The sequence below is a fragment of the Erigeron canadensis genome, chromosome 1 (assembly GCF_010389155.1).
Source record: "Erigeron canadensis isolate Cc75 chromosome 1, C_canadensis_v1, whole genome shotgun sequence".
NCBI classification, from domain to species: Eukaryota; Viridiplantae; Streptophyta; class Magnoliopsida; order Asterales; family Asteraceae; genus Erigeron; species Erigeron canadensis.
Genome location: NC_057761.1, coordinates 11,026,567 through 11,046,551, shown reverse-complemented (window position 1 = coordinate 11,046,551; position 19,985 = coordinate 11,026,567). Strand labels below are relative to the sequence as shown.

General features: G+C 30.4%; 2 protein-coding genes across 2 annotated transcripts; one reads left to right on the top strand and one right to left on the bottom strand.

The window, feature by feature from the left end:
* Positions 1 to 484: 484 nt before the first annotated feature.
* Positions 485 to 4,831, bottom strand: LOC122585037 (syntaxin-132-like). Its single transcript, XM_043757138.1, has 13 exons — positions 4,726 to 4,831; positions 3,953 to 4,066; positions 3,712 to 3,768; positions 3,542 to 3,590; positions 3,384 to 3,472; positions 2,862 to 2,935; positions 2,641 to 2,683; positions 2,494 to 2,554; positions 2,332 to 2,357; positions 2,166 to 2,243; positions 1,729 to 1,809; positions 1,560 to 1,625; positions 485 to 950 (listed from the first exon to the last, which is right to left on the bottom strand). The coding sequence occupies exons 1-13, from the start codon at positions 4,741 to 4,743 to the stop codon at positions 783 to 785; spliced, it is 924 nt and encodes a 307-aa protein (XP_043613073.1). The 5' UTR covers positions 4,744 to 4,831; the 3' UTR covers positions 485 to 782.
* A 14,345-nt stretch (positions 4,832 to 19,176) lies between these two features.
* On the top strand, positions 19,177 to 19,758 carry LOC122610837. Its single transcript, XM_043783825.1, has one exon. It carries the CDS (start codon positions 19,177 to 19,179, stop codon positions 19,756 to 19,758), a length of 582 nt encoding a protein of 193 aa, XP_043639760.1.
* The last annotated feature ends 227 nt before the right edge of the window (positions 19,759 to 19,985 follow it).

The window sequence follows — 19,985 nt, the reverse complement described above, 5'->3', positions numbered from 1 at the left end:
CTAATTTTGTCCACTTATAAATTTTCAAAGTCAAATTTTACGGACTTTGACCATAAATATTTTTATTTGTGTTATATAATATTTAATGAAAATTATATGAAATGATTGTGTTTTAGATGTGTGTTTCATTAGTATAATTTTCATCAACTATTATATAACACAAATAGAAACATTAATGGTCAAAGTTTGTAAAGTTTGACTTTGAAAATCTCAAAGTAGACAAAATTAATGGGACGAAGGGAGTAATAAAACCCATACTGTATCATATCAGAAAATGATAACGGCGATGGTAGTAGGAAAACCAATGGTGGTGGAGAAAAACAACAGTGGTGTTGGTTATGGGAATATTGATCATTGATTTTGGAATATTGATCATTGATTTTGGTTGATCCTTAAGGTTAAGATTCATCTTTGTTTTCAACTTTTATACATGTTTTCAAAAGATCACAAATCCTATTACTTTAACATGAGTTTTGTAACTATATTTATACATCGATTAACATAAGAATTCAAAGATAAATATAGATAAAATGTTCCAATGATCCCACAAGTAACTTTGACACACACACACTTAACATCTACCGACACCCGTTGCCTAACTAGCTGAAAAACAAAAAAATTTTAAAACTATAGCAACTAGCAAATTATAAACACAGATTATATTATATTTTTATACATATAAAAGCCACCCTATAAAGAAAACACCCCTAAAGACTAAAGTTGAAAAAGCATGTAACTAAAAAAAGTTGCACCCTCAAGACTCTGATAAAAGTGTTTTAATCTCACTTGCCACTCTTCCATGGCTGAATAACAGCAACCACAACTATGGCAATTATAATTAATAGCAAAATAATCGCAAAGCACATGCATTTTCGACTGTTCTTTTGTAGTTTCTTTGCAGTCTGTAGTGCACTTGTCCCTGATTGGACATGATCCACTGTATTCGTTACCTGAATCCATGCATCCCATCAACACAAAGGCAATGCATACACACATAAGTTCAAGCTCTTCACTAGAGCCTGAGACGTCCGAAAAATGTACAGCTTTTGACCAAAATAAGTTATCATTGAAGTATCACTAAGAGGTTATGTACAGATTAATATAGCATTATTCCTTGAAGGAATCATTTGAGCCTTTTTCGGGGTCTGATGGAACAAGTTTTCGAGTACATATTTTAAGTAACTATAGCATTACTGATTTTGATTTGATAATAGTAATTATTATTAAAAAAAATTATGTCCGTTTTCATGTAGCGTGTTGATATATAAGTTACAAACATAATTGTATTACACCAGCATTGCTTTGAATTTGCTGTTTTTTGGCAAACAAATCAAGAGTTAGGCACATCATATGTTGCACAGTGCAAGATGCAGAAGTCACTTGCATATATGGGAATAACATTTTGCATACAATGGTGTTTAGGCGCCTTTTCAAACTTAAATTGACAAATCAGGAGAAATGTGCAACTTATGTTGTATGATTTGAGTCAACCATTCATGATGACTGCGGACGTGCCTATTAATGTATTAAGAAATGAATCTTACAAAGTGAATACGTACCTGGCTTTCGATATTATCCAACAAGTCTCCTTGAGCATCAACAAGAACCGCCATATCTAAGTATATCTGGGGACACCAACAAGTCTTTTTTCAGATAAAAACAACCAGTGCACATGGCAAGCCCATTCTAAATCAACAATCCAATTTAAAAGTCATTTCTTAAAATTACCTGATGTAGGTCAAGAAGCTTTTTTTCTATTTCCCTCACAGCATCATGCCTTTCTTGAATTTCTTCCAATGTATTTAGAACCTTTAGTGAATAAACAAGAAAAATGTGAAAATAGTAGTATCAAAAAGTCCCCGATTCTTCTTTATGCTCCTAATAATATAAGGCTGATCCAACAAAACTAGAAACTTTTAAGAGCTGGCTCACGGTTAAAGATTTTACGATTAAACCGCCTCTTGGGTGGGTTTGGCGACTACTACTGAAAAGGGTCTTTTTTATAACTTAAAACTGTGCTATTATAATAAAATTTAAAGCTAAAAAGACGAGTGTTATTTTTTGGGTTTGAAGTCCACCTTTTGACTAAACCAGATTATGTAGGCTCACTTTTCGGCTAAATTGTTTTAGATACCAGGTTCTGGTTTAGTTTGGCCTCTACATACCTGTCCTCGGCCCATTTCTTTCATTGCATTCTGGAAAATCTGCTCGCTATTTCCAGTTTCTATAAGGTTGTTGATCGTCTGTAGTACAATAATCACTTTGTTATCCTAACTTAGACAAGAAGCATACTATATAAAATACTATAGTTGTGTCAAAAATCAGCATCACCTCTTCATCGGGTCTTGTTCCAGTGACTGCTCAATTTTTCGAATTTAAACACCAGAAATCACAGCAACGCCATATGGTCAGTCAAAGTCATCGAGTCCAAGATAAACATTAAAGATGCAAACATAGCAACTCTATTAGCATGTTTGACTTTTATCAACAAACCTGTAATGACTCTTCTTTCCACAACCTCACGGTATTCATCATCAATCTTGTGTCTTAATGTCTGAAGGAGACAAATTAAAAAATAGTTTTTTATCAAATCGGTGAGCTTTAACTAAAAAATTAAGTAGAGGCACAAATATTAATTACCTGAAACTCAGTCATTAAGTCCCGAAACCTCTTTGTCAAAGCACTGAATTTTAGAAAAAACCAGCCAAAAGATATTTAAAAAAAAACTTTAAGCTCGGAGATTGGAGATTCAAGTCTATCGCAAAAATTAAGTAGCTAATACTAGCTCACGAACTCAGGTCGTGAGCATTGTAATGATATGAAATTCTAAACTAATATACAAAAATGATAACTAAACTTACTTTGTCATATTTGTTCTAGAGCGATCAACACCAGTGCCGGCCCCACATCCAGGTTTTTGTCGGTGGGCTATGTTCTGTGGGCATTGTTAAGTAGACGATAAAAATACATAATAACACTTTGCATATGTTAACAGGATTGTTGTTATAATAATCATCTAATCGGTTGTAGTACACGGGCTGTAGTGAAAATTGTTCTGTTGATCTTGTTTTTGAATTTTGAAATAATTTCAAAGTTGTAAAAATCTCAAATCAGTTAAAAAAGGTATATGATGGTTTATAAAATAAAATAAAAGTATCTATAACATTAATATATATCAAAATAAGGGGGTGCACTGCATATATTGTAATTTAGCTTTAATCGTACACAATCATTTTGTATGTGGCCTGTGATGATTATTTGAATAATCAAAAACTGAAGGTGATTATTTGGATATAAAATGACTGATGGTTCCGATAATAGATAATCAACTCAAAAATGAAAATTCAAACACCCAAAAATAGATGACATGAAAAGGGCAATACCTCTTTACAGACTGCTTGTATTTTCGCTTTAACATTACGCGCAATCTTTCCCACTTCATCAACGTCTTTTTCCATTCGCTTTCTAATAGCTGAAATCATGCAAATATTTATGATAAAATATCTTAAGATCAACATCATTAGACTTATCAAAAATAAACCTTTCATTGCAGATGCCTTTGTCACGGACTTTGACTCCTCATTGGAATCCTGAGAAAGCATTTGTTGAGATAGGTCAATAAACAAAATTTCATAAGTTCACTTCATCCATCTTATGAAGACGGCAACATTTTCATTTCTTGTGGCAGTTGAAACCTTTTGTTTTCCATACCTTGAGTTTTTTCAATAACTCTGATACCTTATCCACTTGTTTCTCAATCTCTTGTATCTATATTTGAAAAAACAAATGACAATTACCAAAAATCAAAAAGAATGTACACAAAGAAGGAACAATAATATCATTTCAAATTAACGAAGAAAACTAAGACATCAGCGGCACATCCATGTTGGGCTGCATGTAGGTCGGCTCAACAATTAAACTAAAGATACTAAAGAATTTAATAAAAGTATACCTGCTTGTTAAATGCTTCCATTCCCATGTCAGAATTATTTCTGGGAAGTCGAGTACTCATTTGAACATCCATATCTCGAGCAGGATGCTCCCTGGCATCAGCTGCAAATGATTCCTACAATACGGAATTATGAATGATTACAATACGAAAATAGCCCACTTCAGTTATAGTCATATACCACCTAATTCGTAATCCATACTAATAACTGATCATATAGAAAAAGGGAAGGGATCTTCTTAAGGCTATCTAGGGCTCACTGGTTTTTCTGCCTAAGATGGGCCAGTTATGAGGGTACCCAGGACCAACCCGGAAAAAAAGCTCATGACTCTAGCGAATTCAAATATATAAAAATATATTTTCATATAAAATAACCAACAAATTTTTTTCTGGGTGCTCCTACATAGTGATCTTCAGAACAAATTATCACTACACCACCTTAGGATGGTTATTCATATTAAGGTTGGAGGGCCTTTTCTACCATTTAGGTAGAAAATGGATAGGTAGAAAATGGAAGCAGGCTCTCTACTTGCCTACTCTTAACCTCCACATTGGGGCTCAAAACTAGCGGAAGTCGACCCTGAGCAGTTTCTTTCTTCTTGTTTTTTTTTGTAAATTCATAATTAAATCGCAAGCAATAAAATTTAACACCGTATCTATTAAAATCGAAAAAACAAAATAAAAAGAAACAAAGAACGAATTGATCAAGAAAATCACAAAGTTTAATTAGATAGATAAACAACATAAAAGTAAAGGTGAAGAATAGAAGTAGTTACACTGAGCAAATCATTCATGTTGTGTTGATTTGAAGGAGAAGCAGGTCACAACTCAGAAGAGAGTAAAGTATTTGTTGGAAAGAAAACAGAGGTCAATCAGAATCAAATCAAAGTTGTTAATAATTTTTTGATTATTATTTATATACGCGGGATTACTTAAGTTGTACAGGTGTTCATTGGTTGTGTGTTAGGCCGGCTAATTAAAAAAAAAGTGATAGTATTAGTTGCTGATTTGTTTACAAAGAAAGGGCGTTGCTTACTATATCAAAGGACAGACATTATTTTGTTGCTATATTAACGATGTCTTACTATGTAAGCAAAAGACATAGATTTATGGATTTGAGAACAAAGAAGTTAACGAAAGTTTAGGGGTTAAACTTAAACCCCAAATTGATAAAAAATAAAATAAAATAGAATAAATTGGCGTATAAAAATATTAATATGGAAAAATTTGAAAAAAAAATATATATATGACAAAAAAAAAAAAAAAAAAATTAAGGTTAAAGTTATAAAACTGTAAAAGTACCATGATCTATTAGTGAGTAATCCAACAAATACTTTTGATAACTTCATTAATTAATTATTTTCAGTTAAGTCAGGATTTTTTAATTAAGAGACTAAACAAATACTACCTTAATTTATCAAAAAGGTTATAGCAACTAGACTTTTAGGTGTGTTTGATGAGCTTAAGATTTATTTGAATTTCTTGCAAATATAATTGATTTAAAACTGAATGATATAATCTTAAGTATTAAATATATTTAATGCTAAATTAAATTTGTTTAATGACATAAATAAAAACTATTGTGGTTATTCTATATAGAAGGAAACTCTGAGTTACTTCGTTATTGATCCATCATCCATGTATTGATCGAAATGCATAGCCCCAATGTGAAGACAACACGAGAGATTTGTCAACAATACTACAAGAGTAAACGGGCTAGAGGAGGAAGCCCATTGGGGCTAGTCACGGATTGAATAGCCCAAAAGAAACATGCCCATAACGAAATATATATCTCTAATTTACCTTTTATAACCTTTTTTAAATTTAATTTTTAATTTAATAAAATTTAAATATAGTGACTAATTATGGAAAGTAAGTTTCTACATTTTATAATTATAGAAAATAATTAGTTTAATGATTTAATTATGAAAAATAATTCATTAAATTTATATATTTTTAAGAAAGTATTTTTTTGATTTTTTTAGTTGCTATTAAATTATGACTTTATATATGTTTTCATCATAAAACATAATAATTATTGGTTATAATTATAAGTTTTTAATTTTACATTTTTAATATCTAAGGATATGATATATAAATAAAACATTTATCTAATATATATATATATATATATATATATATATAATTAGTAAAGGGAGTGTATGGCTGATAGATACACAACATTGGGTATAGAACCACTAATACTACGTCGTTTTAACATTAAAATACCCCCACAAAATATATCTCTATAAAACCGATCCATCTCCCTCTTCTTTTATTATTTTCTCTTCCCTCTTTTGGCGCCATCCCCACATTCTTCATTCTCTTTGTTTCTATTGTATCCATAATTGAAATCTTGTTCCAATCATATAACTACAAAAAGGTACACCTATTATTCCATTTTTGTTACATGTTAGTTAAGTACTTTTATCTAGATTATTACTACATGTTATTTATTACTATAGATTATTAGGTTTTCATTTAGGGTTTAAATCGTGATAATTTTACTCTTTATAACGACATATGTTTTCATTTAGGTGATGAATCCGGACAACGAACCAATAAGTAGGCAAGTTGATAGTTTAATTGATGATATTGACATAAATGGTTTTTTTTTTGAAAATTGTTCAATACATCTGATGGAACCAACAAATGTGGATAGGGGTGACATTAGTTTAACTAATTTAGGAAGTGACGATGAGAGGGCAAATATTGAAATCGAGAATCTTGGATTTACAGAAGATGAAAATGGGGTGAATGATGATAATATTATTGGGCAGGTGTTCAATACGCTTGAAGATGCATATACATGAGTTGAGTACACCGACAAAAGTAATGAAACATCGTTCTCATTCTAAACTTGATCGCTCAATGGCTTGCAAATCCCTTATGATGGATCTTGGCCAGTTTGGGTTAAGACCTTGTCAAATCAAAAAAGCTGTCAATGCAATGAAATCTCCATTTGAAACTCAAGTCACTTCTAAGCAATGTGTTGTTTGTCTCAAAAAAGAAAACAGTACAAAGGGGGGGAGTTCTATGGTTTAATCAAACATCTTTAGAATAAAGAAAAATTGGATGTCAACCTGTTGGAGTGTGATTATGTTAAATAATAAACGCATGTCCGAAAATAATTTAAGTCTACTGAGTCACACGAAATAACACGGTAACTCTATACTATTAGTTATTATATTAATGTAATATAATAACTAATTGATCACAAAATAATTAATTTAAATAAATTAAAGAGTTAATTGTATTTAATTAATTAAAAAGAGGTTAAATGTGAAATAAGGAAATTAGAGTTGGGCTCTAATTCCTTATGGAGGGGGCCAAAATTTCTCTTGGTTTTAGGCCTTGAGATGACTTGGTCACCAAGTCTAAAACCCTAAAAATTACCCAATAAATAGAGGGCTTAATCAAGGGTTTTATTCATTCCTTCACACAAGCAAAACTCTCCTCTTTTCTCTCTTAGTTGGTTCGACCGAACCCTTTTAAAGCGTATTTGGTTTTGCCATTCGATACATATATGAATCTCTCGTAGTTAGTTTCCTTAAAGGGGACAACTACATATGGTCTTTGGTTCATGGGTTTTCGAATTAAGGGGATAAACAAAGGGTTGTTTGGTTCGTGATCGGGGTACTAGTATACGGTATAAGGGGTGTCTATAGTGCGATCGTAGAGGGGTTTTACTTCAAACCCTACAATAATAATAATCTAATTATTAATAATATTATTGGAAACTTTGCGCAAAGGTACATGTTTCGATTCTCTCTTTGTTAATTAATAGTATTGCATATACATTTCTTTTCGCTGCGTACTCGTGAATTGTTATATGTTTATGTGCTCATATTCTAACACAACCACTATTTTGAAATAGACTTGCATGTTGATGGGTCTCCTAGAAATATATTTTAGGCTGATCGAAGATCAAGAGATGCCTTTTCAAAATTTGGAGATGTTCTCGTGTTTGATGTTACATACATGACCAACCGATTTAAGATGCCATTCTCTCCATTTGTAGGCCTGGAGATGAGCTGCTAGAAAATGAAAAAGAAGAGACTTTTCAATGGCTATTTGTGCAGTTCTCCAAATGTATGTTTAACAAGCATCCGGCTGCAATAATAACCGATCAAGATAAAGCTATATGTAATGCAATCGCTAAAGTTTTCCTAAACACTCGGCATCGCTACTGTGTATGGCACATTAACAGACATGAGTTGGAACATCTTCGAACGTTTGCGACCCGTTTTAGTGATTTTCGAGAATCATATAACAGATGGTTAAACAGTGATACAATCGAAGAATTTGAAACGCAATGGGAAGTTATTTGTGCCAAATATAGCCTGCAAAGTAGTAGTTGGATGATGGAGATGTATGACCAACGAAAACGTTGGGTTAAAGCTTTCTTTAAGGATACGTTTCTGGCAGGCATGACAAGTAGACAACGAAGTGAGAGTATTTATGCTTATTTTGATGGATACGTAAATATTCTATAGAGGCGAAGAATATTAACGTATCCATCTGAGAGTATTCATGCTTATTTCTCAAGTACGAAGTGAGAGTATTCATGCTTATTTCTCAAGTAGATGCGATGCCACAAATGTCTGTTCGGGATCCTACTATTGCTAACACTAAAGGACGTCCAAAAAATGCCAAGAAAATCAAATATTCTATAGAGGCGAAGAAAAAGAAGACTTGTTCTTATTGCAAGGGATCAGGTCACTACATCACTGGATGTCCTATTAAGAAGGTAACTTAAACGTTCATTTATTTCTGACTCTTTTCATTTTAGTTTATAACATAGGACTCTTTTTTACTTAAAATTTTCTGTTTTAGGTCGATTCGTTGTTGAACAAGGAATGATTTTTTAGTGCTGCTAGTAAACTGAAATGGTTCAAGGAGGTTGATGTTTTGGTGCAACATGTGATGCTTGTTTGCAATTTTTATGTTTTTCTTTTAGTTAAGAAGTTATCAGTAACATTTATACCATCATGGTGTTATTGGACGTCTTTCTTGCTGCCTTTTTGGTTCATTCGTATTATTAGTTTGGCTTATCGATATTGCTTATGTCAAAAACCAAGTCAATTACTATGAAAGAATGTGGTGAATACAAATTAAAGTAAAGTGGACAATCTTAACACAAGTGAAATATAATTGAAATAATCAGGTCAAACGTCGACAAAGTAACTACAAGCCTACATCTTTTCTAGAATTTACAATGGGCATAGCCTTATGGAAGTGTTTCATGGCTTCCTGATAAACAATTGCTTGCATCTCCCTCTTGAACTTCCTTGGTATAGAACTCCACTGCATTCACAACAAGCAACTAAATTAGATTAATACTAACACTTCCTTGATAAACCAATTTTCATTAAAGCATTTCATCAAACACTTCCTACTTGACACAAACAACTACTTTTACTGAATGAGACTCAGCTTAATACTAACAACACTAATTACGAGATTGTCAATTTAGTGAATTGCACTCGAAATATTTTTCATATAAGATACACCATACTTTATTAATTAAAATACCATCAATACATAACCTTGACGTGTAGATCGAGTGAGACAAAATGAATTAGCTCTCTTTTGTAGATCTAGTATGTATAATGTCAAAAATGGAATAATAGGTGTAACTTTTTGTAGTTATATGATTGGAACAAGATTTCAATTATGGATACAATAAAAATAGGGGAGAATGAAGAATGCGGGGATGGCGCCAAAAGAGGAAAAAGAAAATAATAAAAGAAGAGGGAGATGGATCGGTTGTATAGGGATATATTTTGTGGGGGTATTTTAACGTTAAAATGACGTAGTATTAGTTGTTCTATACCAATGTTGTGTATCTATCAGCCATATACTCCATTTACTCATATATAATATATAACATCTAGAATAATCAAAAAATAAAAAGTTATAAAAATGACAACATCTTCAAATTTTCAACATCTTTTATTTATATTTGTTAAACTAATAAAATGATACAAATATAATATGAAGATTAAGGCGCGTTTGGTTCACATAATGTTTTGGGAAGGAATGGAATATGTCAAAGGAATTGGAATCTGAAAGATTGGAATTTGACAGAATGTTTTTGATTTTTAAGAGTCAAGTGAGAGTCAGAATGAAATTCCTTCCCCCATCCCCAAGGAATGAAGATTCCATCAAATGATGGAATGTTTACATTCCAACGGAATGTGATTCTTTCAACTTTAACCAACCAAACGCACTAAGGAATGAAATTCAATTCCAATTCAATCAAATTCTGTGAACCAAACGCGACTTAAGTATGTGGATAATTGATCACTAAAATCTTTTCTTTTATTTTTTTAATGTCTATATCATGTAATTTTTTTTTAACAAATATAAAATTATTCTTTTTCAACCCTTTTTATTTACTATTTGTCAATACATTATCATGAAATATTAGCAATTTATTAATTAAATATGTTTATTCACGTATTACGCTGGATATAAACTAGTACACACGTAGAAGACAAACAAAACAAGTGCGTATACACAGCCTCACACACAAATTCATACAATGATACATTTACACAGATACACCTGGTACGCTTGGACCCCTTAAACTTTTTGACTAGGCTTGACCTCCAACCCAATATTGTTTGACCATTCAATTCCGAGAGACTCGATGCTCGATAAAAAGATTCTATGACATGTTTTTTTTTTTTTTTTGAAGGCAAAAAGATTATATGACATAATTGGTAATATTTTTCAATTAGCTTTCAGACTATAAATATGACCATTTCAATTGTTTAAAACTAGCATCCTATTGCGGGCTTCAATTATCATATTTACGTATGCAAATTGCGATATTAGATAAAATATCAGGCTGACAGACAACTAAAAGCATAAAAAGAATTCAAATATTTGTCTAGCTAAACGTAATATTATTACCATGTTCAACAGTTTGTTATATCAAACATAAAGAAATACAAAGCCAGTAATATTGGTGATCCGTTGATAAGGCTTTTAACCTTAGAATATTAGAATATTTATTATAGATAAATAAATAGGAAAGTCCAAATATCTATTAGAAAAAAAAATTACTTACGGCCCAATGTTATATGAAGCCTAATGAAACAAAATTAGTGTAATTATAATAAGGGGCCAAATCATATCCTAGGTAAAATTTATTTGGCCCAATGATGTCTGAAGCCCAAAAAATTGAGCATGTAAAGTTGGGGGCTAGGATTTGAATAATTCTGTTGTTAAATAAAAAAAGTTGGGGGCTAGGATTTGAACCGCCGATCTAACCTAACAAAAGCGCACACAAAAACCAGTTGATCTAATTTGTTTTCTAATACTTATCTCATAAGTCAAAAATATGTAATAAAGTCATCCTTCCATTCGCAGCAACCTTTCTATGATAAACTAAAAAAGGGGTTGGGGTACACCTGACACCTCTAATCTCCCTCGTATAGTCTAATCCTTCCTCCTTATTAATCTTTTAATTTTTAAAATTAATCTAAATTAATTTACACTTTTTGGTTTTCATCAATAATTTAAACTTTAACACCAATCTAAAATAATTAATTTACACTTTTTGGTTTTCCATCACCAATTTACACTTTAACCCAATTTAAAAGCAATTAACATACACTTTTTGATTTTCCATCACCAATAGGGATGATCAAAATGCGGGCCAACCCGTCAAACCCGTTTAACCGACCCAAAAAAACCGAGCCGACCCAACTCGTTAAGTATATGGTCCGGTCCACGGGCTTATATTTTATGAAATCTCGGGTTGCGGGCCGGCTCAGGCTAACCTGAGGAAAAGCCCGAGAACCCGCCAACCCGGCCAACATTGACATTACATTGTTATAGGATTCACGTAGACTCACGTAAATATATATATCATATATTATAATAATATTTTGGCTAGTATTTTTATATATTTATATATGTTTTTCGGTATTTGATATGGTTTTCAATTTCATCCAACAAACTTTTTTTTATGTAAAATCATGTTAATAATGTAATTAGGAATTCTCACATAATTTCTTAATGTTGTTGTTGATAGTTAAAGTGCAGCCAAAATGAGATATTATATTGTAGTTAAACCATTATTACGAAAACCATAAAAACACTTAAAAAACCATGAAATATTTTGTTGTTCTACGGGTTACGGGTTGGCCCGTCAAAAACCCGAGCCCGCATGCTAACCCGGACCGGACCAACCCAATGAAACATGGGCCGGTTCTCGGTCCACATATTTTGTATTTTTCGGGTCACATGGTTCCATCACTAATTTACAATTTCACCCAATTTAAAAATAAATAATTTACACTTTTCGGTTTTATTGGTAATCTATAATATAAATCATGTGTGACAACAAAAAAAGAAGTTACGATCAACTACAAAAAGGGTTTTCTTTTTATATACTTTGCACATAATTAATCATTATTATTATTTTTTAACATTGAATTCTTATGTTATTGTTAATATTACTTTTTTTAATTTAATTTGTTGTTCATTATAGGTTTGTTATGACATATTCTTCAACAACAAAAAATATGACCACATTAGTTCATCTTGAAGATCTTAAGCCAACACATGTTAACCGTCATTTACGACTCCGTGTTGTGCATGTATGGACTATTTCAGAGTGGAACAACCTGAAGAAAATCAAAACATTCGAGATGGTATTTGTTGACGAATTGGTATGTATTTTTAAGTTATATAGTTTACACTTTTAGAATATAGAAAACAGTAAATTTTTTATTTAACTAAAGTTGGAAAAAAAGGGGGTAAATTAGAATCAATATTTATATGGAGTTAATTTTCGTATGTTTCTTCTTTAGCTTTCATATTGATTAAGTTGTGATACATGACTTAACTAATCTAAATATCATATATTAAATTTTGTATTTGTAACCTATATTAACTCTTAGGATTTACGATTATATCTTTCTATAACCTTTTAGATATAAAGTCTAAATTTGCTATGAGTAGGTTTCTGATTATTTTAATATATTGACTTATTATATTGATTCTGTTTTAAAAGTAGCTCATTAATGGTGTATACTTAAGATTTACGATTATATCTTCTATAAGTTCTTAGATAAAAAGTCGAATTTTGCTATGAGTAAGATTCTGATTATTTTAATATATCGACTATGATTATTTTGAATATGTTCTGAAACTAGCTCATTAATGGTGTAATTTTTTAGCCGCTGTTATTCTATCAGGGGAACTTGAAACTAGCCCTCGGTTGGGTTCTTTTTTTAATCCAGAATAATTTTCCTATAGGATTCTTTATGCAAAGATGTTTATTTGATTCTTATGGTTAATTTGTTTGGGGTTTATTTTTTAAAATTGGATTAAATACATAGAAACACATTAAGAGAACTTACTAGTTTTTTCCATGTTTTTTTTGCTATTTGCAGGTCACTCCCATACATAGCTCGGTCAATGGTGAATGGGCGAAAATTTTTATGAGTATTTTGACCGATGGAATAGCTATTTAATATATTTGAATTTCAATTTTTTAGCTTTGATTAATATATTTTGAAGCTATTGCTTTTTAATACTTAACTCATAAGTCAAAAATATGTAGTAAAGTCAGAATTTACTGTTCATCCTTCCATTCACAGCAATCTCTATATATATATAGGGGAAATATTAGCTACTTGGTAATGTAGCCTATGAACTACATTAATTTAACAAAAAGACTTATATACCCTTAATTTTATTAATAACTTCCTGATTATCCTAAACTAATGCATACTGAAATTTCATATAATCTTCCCCTAACAATTAAATACAATTTTCTAAAACTTCAGAGCACATCAACACCAAATATTTGTTTCTTGATTTTGTTAATGAGTGAATAAAATCAGTTGGAATTTCTGCTACTAGTTCAAATACGTCAGCTCCATTATGCAATATTGAATATCAACAAGGTTAACCATATTATTATTTTATTGCATTTTATCCTACAAAGTTTAATAAGTTATTTGGTAATATTAGCCCAGGATTTAATGAAATAATGATGAAGGTGAACATACACTCTTAGATGATATCGACAATGATTTTTATCTTGTGCAAGATGTAGAAGGAAAGGAGTCAACGAGTTCTCCTAATGAGCCTAACAGTTATTCTATTATTGGAAAAATCTTTGATAATCTAAATGCAACATATTATTTTTTTTAGTGAATATGGTCTATCCAAAAGTTTAGTATTATAATTGGTATTGTTGCAAGTTTCTATGCATTTGTGTGCACCACAACATATGATGAAGTTTGTTGGGTTTTGATTTTTGGATATGTATTTTGAGTTTTTGGAAAAAACAATTTTGAGTTTTTGGAAAAAACAACTGTAAAATTTAAGAAGTAATATTTTAAAAAGTTTAAAAAACAAACAATTCAGTGGCAAAATTTAAGAAGTTTAATTTTGTTTTTGGAGTAAATTGATCATCAATATCCGTAAATTAAGAGGATAGTTTGGTAAGTTCATAAGACTATTTATTATTGAAAAATTTAAGGATATATAGGTCTTTTTGTTAATTTAATGTAGTTAGTAGGCTATATTACCAAGTAGCTAATATTGATAGACATAGATATGTTTTCACTTTTAAAAATAAGAAAATTTCATACCCGTGGAACTCGAACCTTAGAATCGCACGATGTAATAAAATCTATTTGCCAAGTTTATTAGCCTTAATTTTGTTCATCTGTTTCCTCTCCTAAATATATATATTAGAATAATAAATTGATACATAACAACATATTGCCACCGCCTCCATATATCTAGAACTAAAAAAGTATAATATAAATTTAATTTATCATAAATTGTAAGACATTTATAAGATTTTTGTGTTATTATGAGCTTAATACCCGTATGTTGCAGCGGAATTTTATAACTATCTTTTGGATAAATACATTGGTTACAGGGTGTGTCAAAAATACATATATATATAATATCTTATTTCATATAAATATATATAACATCCTATTACATCCTGCCACTTCCATTCCACCATTTTTTAAGCAAAACATGTTATTATGTGTAAATAATCAAGATGACAGCTGTTGGTGGTCTTTTTATTGTTCTTTTTATAGTCGTCGTCTTTGTTTCCGTCTGATCTAAATTATTACATGTTACATAAAATAAGATTGATTATCTAGAAAAAAAGATATTAGAGTGTATGTAAACACATAGAACTAAAAAGTATAATATAAATTTAATTTATCCTAAATTGTAATTACATTTACAAGATTTTTGTGTTATTATGAGCATAATATCCTTATGTTGCAGACCTTTTGGATGAATACATTGGTTATAAGGTGTGTCAAAAATACATATAAAATAAGATGTTATATATATAACATCTTATTTTATATATATATATATATATATATATATATATAACATCCTGTTACATCCTGCCACTTCCATTCCACCATTTTTTAAGCAAAACATGTTATTATGTGTATATAATCAAGATGATAGTTGTTGGTGGTCTTTTTATTGTTCTTTCTATAGTCGTCGTCTTTGTTACCGTCTGATTCAAGTTACTACATGTTAAATAAAATAAGATTGATTATCTAGAAAAAAGATATTAGAGTGTATGTAAACATATAGAATTGTGTAACCTCTCAAACAACTTTAATATATAAAAGAGTGAGATGGTTAAAATTATTTATAAATGTATACAAAACATGTAACTTATAATGTATTCCCTTTTGGCTACTACTATGACTTTTATTTGTTTTTATTACATAACGCTTCATCAGGAAAAACATTGTTTCAATTTAAGTTGTATCTACGTTTCTATATATTTTATGTTTATTTCTTTAAGGGTGATAATAGTACAACATTAATAATAAATAATAATAAATTTGTTTATTTGATAAAAATAGAAAAAGTTGATGAAAATTATTTATATAAAAAAAAGTTAAAAATTGGATATTTTATTTATAATATATTAGGATTTAGTTAAATTGATATTATAATGAAAAGAAATATAATATGTACTGTATTGATTAAATATAAAACAAAAAATGAAAATAAGTACAATTTTCATAATGATATTCATCCATGTACCAATTTAATTCAGTGAATAATTGAAAGAGACAATGAAATAATTATATTTAATAATATAATATTGTATAATTCATGTAGATAATTGATAAAATTTTGAATATTTGTTTATAAACAAATAGAATAATCCTAAATACATGAGCATTTTATTTCCAGTTTTTACTTATTGAGTAATTTTAATCACGTTATTATGATAATTAATATAAGATTCTACACTACTAGAAAATCTGGTATTACCGATAGATTTGTGACGGAAAATAAACCACGAATTAACTTACACGTACATATTTTATACTACTACATATAGTGACAACGATCTATCACCTTTGGAAAAAAAAGACACATATCAATGTTTATGATCAAATGACACTACTACAAAAATCTAAATATGACCCCCCATATATAACCCGCTTTATAAAAGACCGAGACATATTAAAGCCACTTCCTAAATAAAACTCGGTCACTTAATATTACCCTTAATAGGACCCGCTTAACAAATATATTAGCAACCTAGGTTCGAATCCATGTAAAAGTATATTTAACCAACCAAGGTTTCTGAGATTTCACCGTCAAGCAGCACAGGAGAAGTTCTTCTACAGGACTAACGGGTTCATGGACATTTACCCTTTTAATGAACTTAACTAGGTTTTTGCATTTGTAATCATTCACCTTAACTTGTACGACTATTCTTAAGGCATATAATTTACGATAGTTTAGTATGAAATAAGATATAAACGTGCAATGCACGGGGTGTAATCTAGTATTATATATACTTCGTTTTAGCTATTTTTAAGTGTTTTCAGTCAATTAGCATTTTTACAAAACAACTAGCTACTAGCATTACTTTCGATCTCGAACTCTCGTACCAATTTTTCAAATACTAAATATACTTACACCTCTAATGAACTTGAACCCGCTTAAACCATACTCAATGTCTTATCATTGCAGTCGCACATGACTTAATTGACTTCTACAAACTATATAGACACGTACATGAACGGAAAATGAACGATGGCCTAGACGACTTGGTGACAGTTGTTACATACATGGTGGCTAATTAGTGGTACTAAGATAACTAATTGTGTTGTGCCCACTCAACTTTGAGTGGTCGTACATCTAGCCAAACACAATTTATCATTTTTTTTCTTTGAACTTTTACTACAATGGTGTCAAAATCTATGCAAGATTACGGCTGCTTAATTTGCTGATACATTGTTTAATTTGGAGTATTTTTCCGCAAGAGTTGAGATACAGCTGAATATTTAGAGAGGTTTAGCGAGGTTGTCTAGATAGGATCAAGAAAAAAAAAAAAAAAAGAAGATGATCCTCATATATTGAAGAAGATGTGTGGAATGTTTTCTCATATAGTTTTCAAGTTTAACATAAAGTAAGTTGTCCGATCTCGATTTAAAACAAACAAAAGTTCCATCTTGAATACAAGTTTATGATGAGTAATTGGGAGCAAAATATCTAACAATTAGAATTGATCAATCAATTAAGGTTTTGAAATTTTTTTCTTTCTACAACACATGTTTTTATGACGTTTCATATGTGAATAAACAAAAAAAACATCTGGTCCAATATGAAATTTAAAAGTTTTTATGATTCTTAAAAAAATAAGTTTTTAAAATAAGGGTCATATATATATTGTTTAATTTCAATTGGTTGTTTTGTGACCATTTAAATTGTTGGAGTTTTGTTGACTTTGTTGTGTGTGTATATTTGTATATGTATTGCACCTGGTTTTTCATATATATTTCTTTGTGTATGTGTTTGCATTTGAATATGTGAGTTTTTGGACGCAAATCTGGGTTAAAAATAGAGAGGATGATCTCATATGTAGGTGTTTGTATTTGAAGTTATTTGACTAGATCCTCATATTTAGAAATATATTGGTTTTTTATTTGAGTTTTATTTTTTTTTGGATTAAATTCGTGTTTGGAGGTTGAAGATGAAAAATTCTCTTGGGTTTGTTAATTGCGAGGATGAAAACTGCAAAAACGACAAACCACGGGAATGATTTTTTTAGTATCTCTAAAAGACTCTTGGTTTTGATGTTTTGAGAAAATAAAGATAGGGGAAAAGATATAAATTTTGATGTTTGGAGAAAATAAAGATAGGGGAAAAGATATAAATATGTCTTGGACGTGAGGGTGTTAACAGATCCAAGGAAGAAGTGCAACCAAATAATGAATTTGGTCAAAAGTTAACGACGATGATGAAAACAACAAAAATGACAAACATCGGGGACGATTTTTGCACTTAACTAGAATAATAATAATAATAATAATAATAATAATAATAATAATAATAATAATAATAATAATAATAATAATAGTAATAATAATAATTTCATGTGCTGCTACTCATATATTTGATAGGATTAGTTTTGCTATTGTTAGAGGGGTGTAGGTCCAGATAGTATCTCAGCTTCCCACTAATTTTTTGTAAATTCTAATATTTCTAATGAAAGTGTTTTTATAGAAAAGAAAATAATAGTAATAATAATAATAATAATAATAATAATAATAATAATAAATATTTTAAACTCCAAAATTCCTAATTGTCATTTTTACGGTACATTACATGTATAATACCTGAAGTATACATGAAATTACGTATTTGATACCTCACGTGCACGACACGTGGCTTGACTTAACGCCCAACTAGACTGTCGTTAGTGATAGTAAGGTTCGAGTGGAAAAGTGAAACTTTGGGTATGGTCAATGTTGAAAAGTACAAGTTTAGGTATGATCCGAGTGGAAATTCAAAAGTTTGTATCAAAAGAGTAATCTAGGGTATACTTATGGTATCATGCGTATAATTTACTCTACTAATAATACTAATAAACAATAATAGTTTGATTGATTTGTTTATTAAATCAAGAATAACACATTGTCTTATTCACAATATACTAGAACTAGGATATGAGACAAAATATTCTTCCTACGTTAAAGATTAATAACGTTAAATATTTTTGTCCATTAATTTCTTCTATTTTGTCCTTTGCATGTCACCTTTAGTTATTCAAACTAGGCCTTGTTATTGATCTCAATCACTGAACAAACATAAAAACCATCAAACTCTTTCTATTCATGTACATAAGTTTAATTTGAAAACAAACATCAAATTTCATCTAGCTAATCAAAGTAGAAGCCATGGAGGTAAAGAAAGGAAAGTCAAATTTAAAGGTTCTAATGATATGTTGTGGTGTTGTAGCACTGGTTCTGTTTATCTCCTTTCTTGTTTCCATAATCTTGTTCTTCACAATCCTCAAACCAACAAACCCGAAAGTTATAACCCATCCTACGACCCTCGAAAATCTCCAATACAGCTTATTTCCTAAGGTAAGCATAAATGCAACAATTGTGTTAAACGTGACTGTTAGCAATCGTAATCACGGTAGCTTCAAGTTTCAAAACTCGATCGCGTATGTTTATTATAGAGGCACTCTAATAGTTGAGATTCCTATTGACCATGCCAAGATTTCAGCTCAAGGTAACTTTACCATTACGGCGTATGCTAATGTGACTTCAGAGAAAATGGTGACTAATCCGAATTTCTACAATGATATCGGGTCAGGTTATCTAAACTTCACTTCAATGGCGACTTTGCGTGGAGATGTATGTGTTTTAGAGATCTTAAAAAAGAGAGCAAAGGTTACGAACGTTTGTGACCATTTTGTAGACATCATGACTAAGAAAGTTGAATCGATGTGTCATGCAAAAGTAAAAATTTAGAGTTGCTTATTAGACAGCTAATTGTGTTTTTTTTTTTTTTTTTTTTTAAATGCGAGATTATTTATAGTTTTTCTAATAGATCTATACGTACATACACATGTACGTCTCAAAATAGATAGAATGGTTAAACGCTTAGACCTATGCTTAGGCCCGTCCTTATAGTACGTCTTTCCGGCGTCCGACGCGCTTCCAAGGGAGGACGCAATTAGCACGGAGGCGTCTTGGGC